The 14,690-nt window shown below is 44.2% G+C and overlaps 1 protein-coding gene across 5 annotated transcripts in view; it reads right to left on the bottom strand.

Annotated features, from left to right (window-relative positions):
* Positions 1-14,690, bottom strand: part of BCAS1 (brain enriched myelin associated protein 1) — a 54,940-nt gene that overhangs the window by 23,657 nt on the left and 16,593 nt on the right. For 3 of the 5 annotated variants that reach the window (XM_075768507.1, XM_075768508.1, XM_075768512.1), the window contains 5 exons: positions 10,441-10,596; positions 9,822-9,866; positions 4,970-5,107; positions 1,755-1,790; positions 1,216-1,419 (listed from right to left, as the gene is read on the bottom strand). In XM_075768507.1, coding sequence (XP_075624622.1) covers positions 1,216-1,419; positions 1,755-1,790; positions 4,970-5,107; positions 9,822-9,866; positions 10,441-10,596 — 579 coding nt within the window. The remainder of the gene's footprint in view (positions 1-1,215; positions 1,420-1,754; positions 1,791-4,969; positions 5,108-9,821; positions 9,867-10,440; positions 10,597-14,690) is intronic. The other 2 variants (XM_075768509.1, XM_075768511.1) reach the window with 1 other exon arrangement.

Here is a 14,690-nt window from a genome sequence, read left to right as displayed (position 1 = left end):
GAAAATACTGAACTTCAGACCAGATTTATTACTCCGTTTTACACTGAAACGGCGTACAACCGTTTGCCAGAAGGCCTCTTTGTTTCTGATTTTGTCCTGATGTTCAGCATACATCCTGCTTCCCATCTCTGTTTTCAAACAAGCCAGGCTACTCAGAGGAGGAGGCTTCCATAGCAATAACAGCTATATTAAAAACCTCCCTCTCCCTCATCTTCACAACTTCCCTCTCATTCCAAGTACCCGGTTCCACAGGAAATTAACTCCCAAGCAACAAATATTTCAAGCTTAGATTGTTTTCAAGCGCGCTTACTCTGTAAATACCCGAACACCTCAGTTTTTGTTGATTTTTTTTTTTTTTTTTTAATGCAAGTAACAGACCCAAACTGTATCTCCAGTATCACTGCTCAGTAGGGAGGACACGGCTGAGGAAGCTGCAGGGTGAGCTGCTCAGTCGGTATCTGCGTGTTTGGAAGCAGTTCGCTTCTGGGATTTGAACTTGACCAGAAGCCCAGGAAGGCAGTTACTCAACATACAGGGATTCAGTAACGTGTAACACAGCTCTTAAATGAAATGAAATGAGAAGAGAATAAACCTTCAGCTTATAAACCACCAAGGTTCACGGAAACGGGAACCATGTTCTCAAAGTTAGTCCTAATTTTAGTTAAAATCGTTATTTAACCTGAGGAAAAATATGTCTTCCCAAGCAATCGACCTCAGTCCCCAAACTTAAAGACTGATCTAGTCTGGTATGAAAATCATTCTATTGAGTAAGAATAGACTCACCAGATTCCAGGTTTTCAGACATTTCAAGCTAAATCAAACAGTTGTCATAAAAATGAAATATGTTTTATAGCTATATCTCTATTAATTATATAATTTGGTAAAAAATTACTATAGCTCTATAGAATTTTTAAGAAGCGCGTTGAAGTGGCAAAGAGTGGTATTCCTTTTTCCATAATATCGTTATAAATACTACAGACAGGTTTAAAAGACTATGTTTTATAGGATTCTTCAGCAGGAGCCTAACTGCCACTACTAGCCCTGTGTATAGGTGACCGCCCAAAGCTCACGTATACATTTGCAGCCGCATATACTGTTTACGCCCCTCCCGCGTTTAGCACACGGGATACGCTCAGCTTTGCGGACTCGACTGCTTTCCTGCAGCTCTGCGTAGATGGAGCTGCGGGATGGCCCGGCTCCAACATCCAGACGTACCTTTTTCCAGAAGAGCTTGCTCAGCGGCATAGGAGTGGACGATGCCTTCTCCTTCGTCCCCTCCTTGGGGGCTTCGGTGGCCGCTGCCTGCTGCTGGGCTGCAGGCTCGGGGGCTTTTGTATTCTGCTTAGTCGTCTGCGGCTCTTGAGGGGAAGGGACGTTTTTGTCTGATTTTACAGAGGTAACAGGCTGCTGTTCGGTGCTCTAGAAAGAAACATGAACGCAGGCTGTAGGAAAGGCGTGAAGGACGCGATGCTCGCAGCACGTTCAGGCACCACCTGGTCCGCGAGGCAAGCGTGCAGCGGAGCGCCATGGCACAGGACACGGCAAGGTGCAGCTCGTGAGCTGCAGCCCTGTCCTTGCAAAGGAAGGAATGTCTCGAACAGAGGAAGCGAACTACATAGCAACCCCCCCTTCATAACAGGGATGAGGAATTGATTAAGAAGCTAAAACGGTGTCTTTGAGACTGAAAATGACAGCGAGAATAATTACCCTTTGACTGCATTATTCATACAGATAACTTGAATCATCCTACTCACTTTGGTAGTAGTTGTCTGTTGGGTCTCTCTTGCAGCCTGAAGGGAAACAAAACACAAAGACAAGTCTGTCTCTGGCAATGTCAGTGCTCGCAGTCACACAGTTCAGGAATTGTCTGTGTCACAAATTATTTTATTTTTAGTGAATGTTTGTGAAAGTCCTGGCTCCTGCAACCATGGAAACCGATCTCCGGCAGAGGCGCGGCTGCCCGAAGGGACTGCCAGCTCGCATCCTTCTACCTGCAGCAGCGTTGCAGCCTTGCGTTGAGTTGCTTTGTGCTCATGCTGCTGCGCTTCCAGTCCCCAACTTGTTCTTTAAAAATACGGGTATTTACGTACGCATTCCCCGTTTCTCCAGGTAAGACGTTACACAAGGTTTTAAGCTACTAGCTGAGATTTTTCTGAGCTGGGGCTGCGTGTGCAGCTTTCCAAGCACACGTACAAGGCAGAGCTGGATCTTTTCCCCTGGGGGAATGGCATATCAGTCAGGGACACGCGAACGTTGCCTTCAAAGCAAGAGGCTTTGCTTTTTGGGACACAAAACCCAGGCAGATGAGTGCCTGGAAACAAAGGGCACAGAACAGCAGTGGCTTTATAACTTAGAAGCAGGAGTTGCAGCTCTACAAAGAGAAGCTCTGCAGGTGCTGGAGGTTGGTTTAGTCCATCCACTCACACCTCTGTGCATTAAGTGGGATTTATTCTTTTGTAAAAACAAAAATCATTCACAGTGATGGGTTTCCTGGTTTCATCAAAATACACTAAGCCAGGAGGGATCCAGTTTGTTAAACTCCTTTCCGGCCAGTGATACAGATCAGTGTCTATTACCCTAACATCCAGCATAGCCCATGCTGAGGATGAGTCTCTGAGCTGTACAAAAAGAGGAGCAGCAAGCCACAAACTCAAATAAACGGGAGCCCAGCACCCCTGGGTTTAGGCAGCCTGCCACACGCTTTGCAGATTTCTTGAAAGAATAGGTGAGAGGTATTTTGCAGGAGCCAAGAACTTATTTTTGTGGTTAGGTCTAATGAACAAGATCCAGAGCAAGCGGTAAAAAGTAGCGTAATGCCATGAACTGGCTTCAGTACTGATGCTGAAAATAAGCGATTAACCCTTCCAAGTCAAAATTCCGTCAGTCAGTACAGTTATACTGCAGAACTGGCATGCAATGCAAGTCTACGTGGCTGGGCATAAAAGCAGTGACAGGGACCCAGCTGTCAACTGCATCCAAACGGTGAGGTCAAGTGGCCAAATCCCATTCCATCAGGTTACGCTATGGATTTATATCAGAATGCACATGGCTGTTTGAAAACAACAGTCACAAGGTGCTTTAAAGTTAGTGTTTATGTAAGCACGGGACACTGAAAACCAATGTTTGTTAAGCTAGTAGTCAATCTGTTCTTAACTAAGGAATGGAGAAGGGCTTTTTGGAAGACTTGCAGAGATGGAACTTTCAGAGGAGAGAGTGAAGTGCTTAAAATTAAATATGACTAGATATATTAAAGTGATCACTTCAAATAAAGGAATTCATTACCCATTCATCTAGTTGACACACCATGCTAAGGCATTTCGAATGAAAAGAGATAAACAGAACTACTATTTTTTTTTTTACTAGAGGTGATAACTTCAGGGCTTGCCTGTCACATCACTGCTCTGATTTGAATTTCCATTTTCAATCAGCCTTACAAGCAAACTGTTGGCACCATTTTAATCCATCTCCTTTACTCTTAGTATGTCATAAATGATACCCCACTTAGTGCTTCTGTATTTTCTATGTGGAAAGCAAGCTGTGGAAATAAACTTAGAAACAAGAAAAAACTATTTAAAAAGTAATGACATTTTATATGACAGATTTTATTACTGTAAAAATGTAGTGCTGTTACATTCCTTCAAGATAACTGCTTTCATTCCAGACCAAAAGTCTTTAAAATTCTATCAAATAGCCTAATGAAAACCAATCATCTCTCCCAACAGCTCCTTGCAAGGCTTCGAACTACTGTAGAAGAGGCTTAGCACATTAAAAAATGCTAGCCAGGTATGTGTTTTACTTAGCAGGAAGCCCTAATTCATGATGAGCATGTAATTCATATTTTAATTGTATTAAATACCAAAACTATTAGCTAGCAACGTAGTAGATATGAGATTTAACTTTAAGCTGTTGGCAAGAACTGGAGCCTTAAATGCATTGGGAAGATTATTATTTATTCCTTCAGTGATATGCAGATGATATTTTTATCTCAAAAATGAGAAAACAGTGGAAAGAACATTTTTGTTTTGAAGATATCTTAAAGAACTCCCTTTGCCTCATGCCCTTGATTATAAAGCCCCCTACTCACCAGAAATTCCATGTGGGTGTTTTGAGCGAGCATTAAATATTAATTACTTTCCTCCCCCAGTGGAAGGGTCTCTGCTTCTACATTCTTTGGGCTAAAAAGCTGCAATTCTCTGCTTCCTTGCCACAGAACATCATGGCAGATTATCTTCAGAGAATGCAGAAATGCCCAAATAAGGACCTGGAGAACAAAGCTGATGAAAAGTTTTCAGTGTTTTTTTTTTTTTTTTAAGATAAAAGCTAATTTCTCTGAAATAACCATTTGCAGGAAAAGCGTGCATTTTGAACAACTTTGAGTATCCTTGAAAACCAAACTTTTTTTCCATCCAAACTAAACTTAGAATTTAATCCATACTTTTCACTGAAAACAAAAAAAAGTAACTATATCTGAAAAGTATCTATATCATATTCCGACCTTCTCCGTGCCATATCAGATGCCCCAGTTCACCAAATCACTAATTTTAGCCACACGACAGTGCATGTTAAGCCTTAATTGTAGTTGGGCTGAGCTCTTAAACCTGTCCTACAATTGCAGGTGCTGTTCATATCTGCATCATTCATTGTTTGTCAGTACCTTTCATTTTATTTTTATTTGAAGTGGCCAGGGAGGTTTAGTCAGCGTTAGTAAGCGTAACCGGGCAGGGGGTAGCGGGGAAGGTCAGAGGCATTGCTTCAGAATCCTGACTTCACAGATGGTATACCAAGAGAAACGCTGCACGTGAAGGTGGTTTTACACTGCATGGCACAGAACTGCTCACGCCAGGAGTTTTCAGAGCGCCGCACAGCTGGCCAGATGCTGATTTCAGTTACCAATTAAACAATTTTGCTCTGTGACAGGGGCCATCTGTTACTGCTCAGGGTTCTGCTCTTGCTCGAGTTTCATACAGACCTTATGCCTAAAGAGTTTACTAAATGTACTGTGTCCTAGCTTGGGACTCTCCGCCTTCTTTTTCTTGGCTCCTTTAGTTTGGGATTCTGCGGCTGTCGGAGCAGGTTGCCCACCATGGCCTCTCTCCGCTTTCGATCCCTTTTGTACAACAGCATTTGAAGTTGAGCACTTATTGCAAAGTTCTTATTTGGTTCATGAAAAACAGTCGAACACTCAGTACATGTAGTATTAAACCCCAAACATTTCCTTTTTTTCCCCTGGACAACACATCATGTTTCCCTCTGAGTGATTATTCAGTTCTCCTTAGATTTTCTCTCACGTGAGTAGTGAAAGAGATATAAAAGCTAGGGCAGTCCAGCTGACTCAAAACGAAACATTTTGCCCCCTTCCAAATCTTCGCTCAATTCAATTCAAATCCCACAAAGTCTGAGATTTCTGTATTTTAACTTCACGAGTAACCAACTGAATTTGGGATTTATAAGTTTGAAATAGGCAGATACAAAAATCTTTGACAATACCTTCATTCTTTTTAAAATGAATTATAGGGAACTTTAAAATGTTTTGTATAACACATTATTTATGAAAAGGGTAGTATGAATATTCATGATAAGTGCTACATAAAATATTTCAAATTTGCAGTAACGTTCATGAAATAAGTTAGAAATAAAAGTATCAGAAAAATAGTAACGATAGACCGATACTTAAAGCGTTGAACCAGAAAGTGCTGCTTCCTTTCCCTTCCGTGGTAAATGCCTGCGGTGCCCGCTGACATTAGAGACTGCATCTCTAAAGATCTGGGCAGCACATTGGAAAAACCCACTACAGAGGGCTATAAATTAAAGAAAAACATTGATATTGATATCTAGATAGAAAAAGCAGTATCAGGCTGTTTTAACAAAGACTACCTGCAGCTCAGATTGCCCTGCACAGGGTAGACGTGGGCCTGTTCAAATACAGGACTTTCCTACGAGGCTTGGAAAAACTTGTGTAACCTTTGCTAAAACGTTCCATCGAAAAAAATACATTTCCAAATACAAGAACCTCTTCAAAATTTCTGTGTTCAGATTTCCTCCCCCATAAACTTCCACACAACCCTCTTGATTTACCAGTCTGAGAAAAAAGCTTAAGTTTTCCTGTTAGGAACAATCAGCTTTTTTCCTTCCTTCTTCCTTCCTTCCTTCTTCCTTCCTTCCTTCCCCACCATTTTCACCTTCTCAATAATAAGAAAAAGGAGGGGGATGCAAAGCCACAAGTTTCCAAGGTTGCTCAACTGAGCTCCAACATTCAAACAAGTTAACACAGGAGTGTTCTATGGTAACCGCACGGCACGTGTGCCCATAAGATGTGATGTCATCTTATATGGGGTGGCATTCCTCACCCTGCAGTGTCTCAGTGGCAGGTTTTAAAGCAGTGAGGTGCCTTTGATTACCCAGGACAAAGGAGGATGTGGGATTTCTTTTACTTACTGCTAGCTAGTGTCCTGGACTTCATTCTGATCTCCCTTAGGCAATCTATTTTCTGGTTTAATTAAGAATCAGGCCCATATATAGCAAAGAAATACAAATTTAAAAAATTGTATTTCAATGAAAAATGACTCAAGTGTTCACCCTCTGGGTAATTAGCTTGTCCCTTTGCAAGCCTCATTCTGTTCTCTTTTACACTTGAACGAGGCAAAAATAAAAGCTTCCAAACAGTAAAAAGCTTTACAATGAGTTGACCACAATTTCCAGGAACTACAGAAACACCAAGAGACCCAAACTCTGAAGAACCAGTCCGCCTGTAGCATTCACAACGTGAAGCATCAACCAAGCGCTGTGCTTGGCCACAGCCGACAGGAGGAGAGGTCCGGAGTACAGACCGCGACACGTGTGAGCACGAGACCGTGCTCTGAGGACGGTTCCACGCAGTGCCGCCGCACGGTTCCTGCCAAGCGCCGCGCACCAACGCGCCTGCCCGCCCGTGCCGTGCTCTGTGCGTTCCCGGTATTCCCACGCATACCGCGACGCGGGAACAAGTCGGGATCTGCTACAGAGGGTCACGCAAACGGTCCGGGGCAGGTCTGATCCGAATGCCGCGTTGGTGGGTATAAACTTGCAAAGGATCAATTAATCCAAGGAAGTATGACTCAACTCACGTTAAACTCTTGTGTTTACACGGATGAGGTGACAACCCTACGGGTGTGCCCAGGCTGCCGACAGCATACGTGTCTGAAGCCAGAGGCGTCGCTGATGACAGCATGCTGCTACAACGACGCCCAGCTCAGCTTCGCTGACGCCGCACACCTCTGCGTCTCGGCAGGAGGGAGCGTGCGGCCATGCTTTGCTGTGCGCACTGGGGCGGGTGGGAGAGCACTGCGGAGCGACACCGGCCCGGCGTGATAAACCCTGGCTCCTCCCTGGCACCGGGCGCACGAGCAGCCAACGTGGAAGTGCCGCCGGGACGCAAAGGCACCGCTGCCCCCCTGCCAGCCAAACCACCCGGCAGCCCCACGGCCCTCAGCACAGCTCGGGCTGCGCGAAGGGGAAAGCTCACTCGAGAGCGCATCTTTACCATTAAGACCAGAGTTATTTCTCGAGGGGAAAATGGCCATTATGTAACTATATATCTCTCGGCTGTAAAATCTGCAGCTTTTCTATACGGCAGTTGCCAAGTTACCCTTTTTAACATATTTTTTCCTTTCATATAGTGAAAATGCCATTCCTTCTATCAGGAAAACACTAGTAAAGATAAAGGAATTCTTCATAAAAAACAACTCCCATTTAACCTTGATATGAGTTTGCGTATCCTGCTAGTCATCTGGATTTGTTTACCCTCAGAGGTGTGATAGCAAACCAAACCCAAACAGCATATTTGTTCCCAGTTAGAGTACGCCTGCACCAGTCACCTGCTGTAGCAGCACCCGGGCGCATTTGATGAAGTCAGGTACGCAAACGGGACTGAACAACTGGAGTGGTCAGGAGTTGTTGAAAATGCTGCAAGTCTCGCTGAAACAGGGCAATTTGATAGCTGCCTTTTCTGGATATCTTGGAAGACCTCAGCCCTGGTTGATGATTTCCAGAATTATTGAGCTATAATCAGGGAGTGATGTGTATCCCCCATGTACTCACCAAGCTTTCTGGAAAGACTGACTTCACCAGTTTAGTATCAGGCTATATAAAAATTGAATGGGACAAGAGGGATAAAAAAATGGGATGAAAACAAAAATGTTGATGCCAGTAATTTTGGCTATCTAATAGCTGCCTGGAGAGACCATTTCCTTTTTTAGGGTTTTCTTCTTTATGTGTTAATTAAATTTTATCACAGGTATTGCAAGAAAAAAACTGCAGTTGTTATAACAATGTGTAAAGACATTTAATCTGGAAGTTCCCAGTTACGCAGACAGTCAGTGATATGCCTGTAGGCCATGAAACACTAGAAGATAGAAGGCAGCTTAATACAAATTGTCTTACTTCTGCTTCTGTTCAACCTGTGTTTTGGCACTAACTTAGCAGGAAAGAAGGGGAAAGGAGAAGTCTGTAAACACCTACGTTTTTCCATTTTAGAAGATTATGTTTTCAATTTCAAGCTTTTTTACAGTTTAGGGTTTTTTCCCCACAGTTTTTTTGTTTAAGTTTGGTAAACACATTGGATCAATCTGATATTTTCAGTATCTGCAATAACAAATGAAAGCTATAACATTGAAGCTTATCTGAATTCACAAATAAAGGATCATCACTGCTCATGGACGCTAAAACCAAGTTTCCTCTTGGCACTGGAATCCAAGAAGAAATTCTCTGTACAGAGCAAAGCAAGGGGCCACACCTGCCCGTTACACGGAGGAGCGTTCCTCAGGCTGGTGCTGTGCCCGTCCAGCCTACACGGGTTCCAGCTCCCCGTGGGAACATCAAACACCAGCGGTCAGCCTAACGCCTGCTATTAGAACAGCTCGGCTGTTCAGTTCACCCCGCTTAAAAATCCCGATCCTCATCTCTGCGCGCGAAGGGAAGGATCCGGAGCGGTCAGGGAAGGACAGCTCTCCTGTCCTGCCCAGCGCCGCTCAATCCTCTTGCTCAGGTTTCAGCTGCTGTGTCGGAACAGCCCGTCAGCCCTGATTTAGCATGGTCCGTACCGGGGCTGCAGCCAGAGGCCCAGAGCGGAAATGTTCATAGAACCCTAGAATCATTAAGGTTGGAAAAGACCTCTAAGATCATCAAGTCCAACCGTCAATCCAACACCACCATGCCTACTAAACCATGTCCCGAAGTGCCACGTCTACACGTTTTTTGAACACCTCCAGGGATGGTGACTGCACCACCTCTCTGGGCAGCCAGAGAGATCTCCTCCTGCTTTTTGACTTCAGTGAGGAGCTGAACTTCCCCCAAACTCCTGCACCCCAAGGGGGTCCCAGCAGTAGCTGTAGGTGCAGGGCAGGAGGGTGGGAGCTGCGGAGCTGCCACAGGCAGGGGGACCTGGGGACCTTGCCTGTCCTCCCCACCAGGACCTGGCAGCTCCAGCAGGCGCGGGGAGGGATAAAGGAGACATGCATATACACAACTGGAAATGAAGACCCAGCTCTGTGAGCAAATGGAGTTTTCTGTGGAATCAGGAGGATTTTACTGCAGAGATCCATAACTTTTTATATCAAGGACAAGACAGAGTAACAGCCAAAAGCATTACCAGGTCATCATCAGCTGGCAGAAAATACTACAGTTCAGATCTTGATTGTAACCTATGATATGAAGAGTTGCACTGTTTATACTCATCTTCCTTTCAAATTTATTCAGAGGAAAAATATTTTAAATTACTTCAAAATGATAACATAATTTGGGGAAAAACATCTAGTGATCAGTGACAGAATGAAGAGTCTGCCTACCTTGTCTTCAGAATCGCTTTTGGCTTCAGCTTTACTTGGGGAGACCTTAAATATATTTGAGAAAAAAAACCCGTCACACCCACTTATCTTTCCAGAGATCTGAAAGCTCATCTGTTTGAAACTAGCAGGTTTTTCTAGCACAAAGGTGAAAGAAGTACAAATATTACTTCCCCCCGCCCCCAGTGTGGAAAAGTTCATAACATAAAGTATTTCTTGATAGCAACCTAAAGTCAACAGCTAAAATGAAAAATATCTGGACCAAAGATGTGTTATTGACGCTTATACATCCAATTAATCCATAAAAATGAACTTTTAGAGATTTTTACAAAAAGTTTCAACATACAGAAAATATTTAAGACAGCTAAGTATCTCCAGGTCTAAAAACATCTGTGCAGAAGAGGAAGTTTCCAGAGTAGGTCATCACCCTTTGATCACAACTGCATGGTACCTACACATCTCTCTGCCACTCAAGTTACTCTCCAAGGCATCTGTTTGGCTTCACTACTTCTCAGTGCCCGTGACAGCGAGCACGTTACGTTTAGCTCAGCATGTCCAGAGGGGATTTTTATAAGCAATTTAAAGCACAGCCTAGAGATGAAATGGAAAGACAAAAGCTTACCAGCGTTTTAAGGAAACTCATGACGGAGTTGTCTACTGCAGCAACTGGTTGGGGGTTGTCCTGTTTTACCTCAGCCTTGTCAGGTTGCTCAGCAGCGAGACCGTGGACACCTGCCGAGTCCTGCCGTAGGTCTTTTCGGTTGCAGTCATCTATCTCCTAAAAAAACGGGGGCAGAGTTTCCTCAGTCCTAGCTTGCTTAATTTCCAGTGGAATGCAAAAGTAACATTTGTGACTTGCATTATGTTGCTCTGAGAGTCACAACCCTAATTCCAACCATAGTTCTCCAGCCTACGTATTCAGAACAATCGAGCATTTATACATCTCTTTCCCCTCTTTTCTAATATATTCAGCATTTGCTGTTGGTTGTAGGAACATTGTTCTCAGCTACCAAGTATAACAAACACAAGTGAAGTTGCACACGGCATCCCAAACAACCGCTTTTCTCTTTTCGAGGCTGAACTTGTGAATAGGAACAAATGCTGAGATTTTGGCCTTTGACCCCTCAGTGTCCGATTGTACCGTACAAATTTTGCTTCCCATAGTGTGTATTCTGCAATTCCAGAAATAATTTTTATCTAGCAAACACAAACATGGTACAGATTAAAAGAATGAAAAAGGCAACAACCCAAAGTAATTCTTCTGAGCCAGATGGAGCTGCCTCCTTTCTTCCTGGAATTACAATTCCCAGAGCCCAGAAATAGTTTTCCAGTGCTCAAGCACTCAAAGTATGTAATATTAAGTTCCTCAGTTTCTGTTCAGACACCTAACCAAGGGTCTGTTTTTTAAAAAAAAAACACCCTCCTCTTGGACCAGTTTCGCAGAGCCCAGCACCCCTTTACACTGAATTCACCTGCCATTCTGGCCACTTCCCCCTTGAGCCTGCAGAGGCAAAGCCAACACCAATGTCGTGCAGGACAGCGCAGCTTGGGACGAGTCCTCCTGCCCCATTCAGCATTTCCTTTTTTTAATATTTGAGAGTACTACATCTGGCCAGTAATGTCTAAGTCTGTTATCAATGATCTTCTTCCCTTGTGTCTATCTGTCTACATCGTAAGTACAGGGCTGGATGTGTTAATTATTTTAACATTAAATTGTGCGTAGCACGATGGTGGCCTCGACTTTGGTAGAGGATTTGAGACATTGTCAAACGGACAATCATAGCAGTGCCATAAGTCTTCTGCAGAAGTTATCATCCCCAGCTATTTAGACAGCCACGCACATCTGGTCACTTAGGAAACCCTGGCTGGAGAAGCAGCAGTTCGGATACTAGATGCCCAGATTACTCCAGAGGAAAAATTAGGACAAGAAATAAAACAGATGAGCCTGTCTGGGTGTCTCCAGTAAACAGCATCTTTCAGTCACAGCCTCTCAAAGAGTGCCTGGAGGTTTAAACTACACCAACGGTTTTTTTCCTCACCTGCCAATTAGACATACTTGTTCAGTGCCATTTTTACTAGGAAAATTTTAAATTGTACTCTTGAGAACCTTTCCCTGTACCAGGAGATTTAAAAACAATATTTGTATAGGATTTGCAGAGGACATACATTTCTGTAGGTCACTAAAGGAATGAGTAGACTAAGATGCATGAGTTAGAACTTCAGAAGGCTAATTTGGCGTTAGGAAAGACAACCACGAAGTGGCCAGTCTCCATGCAGCAGTTAAGGAGTTAAAATACACAAGGTTTTACTTGCAAGAACAGACTCCCGTCTAATTCTCCACCCACCATTTTCCAAGTTTACCCGGGAAGAAGCACAGCACAGTAGTTCAGAGTCCTTCAACGGGCTTTTCAGAAGTTTCTTACGCGGGTCTAACACAGCACTTTGTCCAGCTGCCAGTCACGGGCCAGAGCGGCTCCAAGAACAGCACGTCCCGCGCAGAACACGCGTGGCCACGCCGGCTTCGGCGGCCCTGCTTCCCATGGGAACGGCCGGCTCTAGTCCAAACATTAAAGGGGCAACAAAGGCACGAGGCAAGAGACCACAGAAGCAGGAGGCAGAAGATACGTTGCTAAGCAAAACCAGCTTCATTACTGAAGACCTTAATGCTATCAAACTCTTCACCACTTGATGTTATCAAACAAAAAATAAGCAAACTTTATTTTTCACCCACGGAAGCCAAGCCCTGGTGTTGGAGGAAGGCGTCTTTCTGCCGAGCAGCGAGCGAGCACAGCTGTTAGCAGCAGCAGGTACCACCGGCACAGCTCCAGAGCTGCCAGCACGGCCCTGCCAAAGCCACGCTTTGCCCTGCAGATGCGAAAGCTGGTGCAGACCGTGCAGAGCTGGAGGCACGACGCCGTCCCGAAATCCCTGAACGCCAGCGGGCCCCGTAACGACCCACGGCTGCACGGGGAGCCCCGCACCAGGATGCCCAAGCCAAGGCTGCCGTCAGCTACCGGGGCACAACTCGGATCTGAACTTTGATAAATGCCGTGATCCATCCCGCGCTTTCATGGGAATACTGCTGGAGGAAGGAGCACAGGCTCAGGCCATCAGGGTATAAATCAGGGAGATAACGTGGAGCCCCACAATGCTGTGTTTTCAGAGCCACGGTCGGATAATCACAAAAAGCTCTGCAGCAGCTCGCTGCGTAACATGCTGCGCAAAGCCCCGGAGGCAAATAATAAAGAAAGAAAACGCTAGAAATAGAAGAAAGTCAGTATTGGAAGTTAACAGATACTGTGTAAATGTTCAATTCATTTCTTTGGGGAGCCAAATTTGGGAGTAATAAACACCTTAAATACTGTAGTTTCAGTTCAGTCATTAGAAAAGCATATCAAAAGAATGTATTCCTGCCAGCACTTTTGTTTGTATGAATCATGGCTCAGTGAAACATTTCAGGCATATAATTTATCTTTTCTTTGGCTTACATAGTAAATGCTTCATGAATTCATGAATTCTGTCCTTGTTTTAATTATGCTGTGTTCTGAATGTAGTTTTGTAGACCACAAAAATAAAGAGTGGTTCACCAAACACAGAATGTTTGTGCAGCTCTTAAGCTACAACTGTGGAGCCTCTCTCTTACTTACCAGCAATGCTGTTTGTTTTGTGTTGGCACTCAGCTCAGGGAAACTTCGCATTGCTTTTAGCTTTTACAGATACTACAAGTCGCAATCCACCCCAAAAAAATAAAAAAGAAACTGTTGGCAGCAATATCTGGATTTTTAGTATGATTATTTGGTCACAGTAACAGCAATTAAATTAGAGTTGGTCATTCTCCCATCCTACATGAGAACCAGCAACCTTAGAGGGAACAGAGGGCAACTGTGCTGCAAGGCAGAGCCACAGCCTTTGTTTTAGAAATGGAGTTAAAGTTTGGCAACATATCAGAAGTGTTTGGTGGATATGTTTTTCTCAGAAAAGGTCCTTAACTCCTCTCTGCCCCCAAGTATGCTCCTTCTCATATTTGAACACAGACAAAAATTATAGTCCGGAAATTTGAGGATAAAGTTAAAATTTCACTCTCCCCATGATACAGTTCTGTGCCACTGTCGTTTACACTGAGCAACTTGAACCCCAATTTTGTGAGTCCTCAAGCATTTTCAGCGGCGCAGCTTGAAGCACACGTGTAAACGATGTACAGGCATCCTGTGCAACAGGAGAGCTGTCCTCACGCAGGCCCCGAAAAGCCGTGGTGTGGGCTGGAGCCCTGCAAGCACTTCACACCAACCAACCTCCCGCTGACGGGCACCGGGGACTGCCCGATTCACCCCTTTAGCGAGGTTCAGGGAGTGGATCGCTATAAGGTGAAGACTGGAACAGAACTCAAAATTAATAAGAAAGCTAGGCAGCATGGATATCAAGAAGTTTGGTTTGAACAAACAGCGCTTCTAGTATGCATTTGAACTGGCAGAATAAGATTTAGATTGCCTCGTCCCATCCCCGATGGCTCCTCGTTACAAACACTGGAGCTCTCCCAAGGTGCCTATTGCTACCAGCAAGCGTTTAACTCCGACTTCTGGCTAAAGCTACTTCAGACCGTTGTTTCATTGCAGAGTGTCACACTCCATAGTCTGCAATCACAGCAAAATAAGAAATTATAAATTTTGCATTTGACTGTAAATTTTTGTGAGCCACAGGCAAAACTTATTCTGTGTGTATTAGTCAAAAATATCTGTGGGAATTTACAGTCTTGGAAAGCTTCAGTCTCATAGCTACAAACAGAAGTGCCAGTACGCACTGAATAGATTATTCATTCTGAATTATTCACCCCGTTCTGTTTATGTAGTGAATGACTCGATATTCTGCTGGGCC

This window comes from Balearica regulorum, chromosome 16 (assembly GCF_011004875.1).
Source record: "Balearica regulorum gibbericeps isolate bBalReg1 chromosome 16, bBalReg1.pri, whole genome shotgun sequence".
In the NCBI taxonomy this organism is placed as follows: domain Eukaryota; kingdom Metazoa; phylum Chordata; class Aves; order Gruiformes; family Gruidae; genus Balearica; species Balearica regulorum.
The sequence above is the reverse complement of the archived record's forward strand: the minus strand, read 5'-3'. Positions and strand labels throughout refer to the sequence as shown.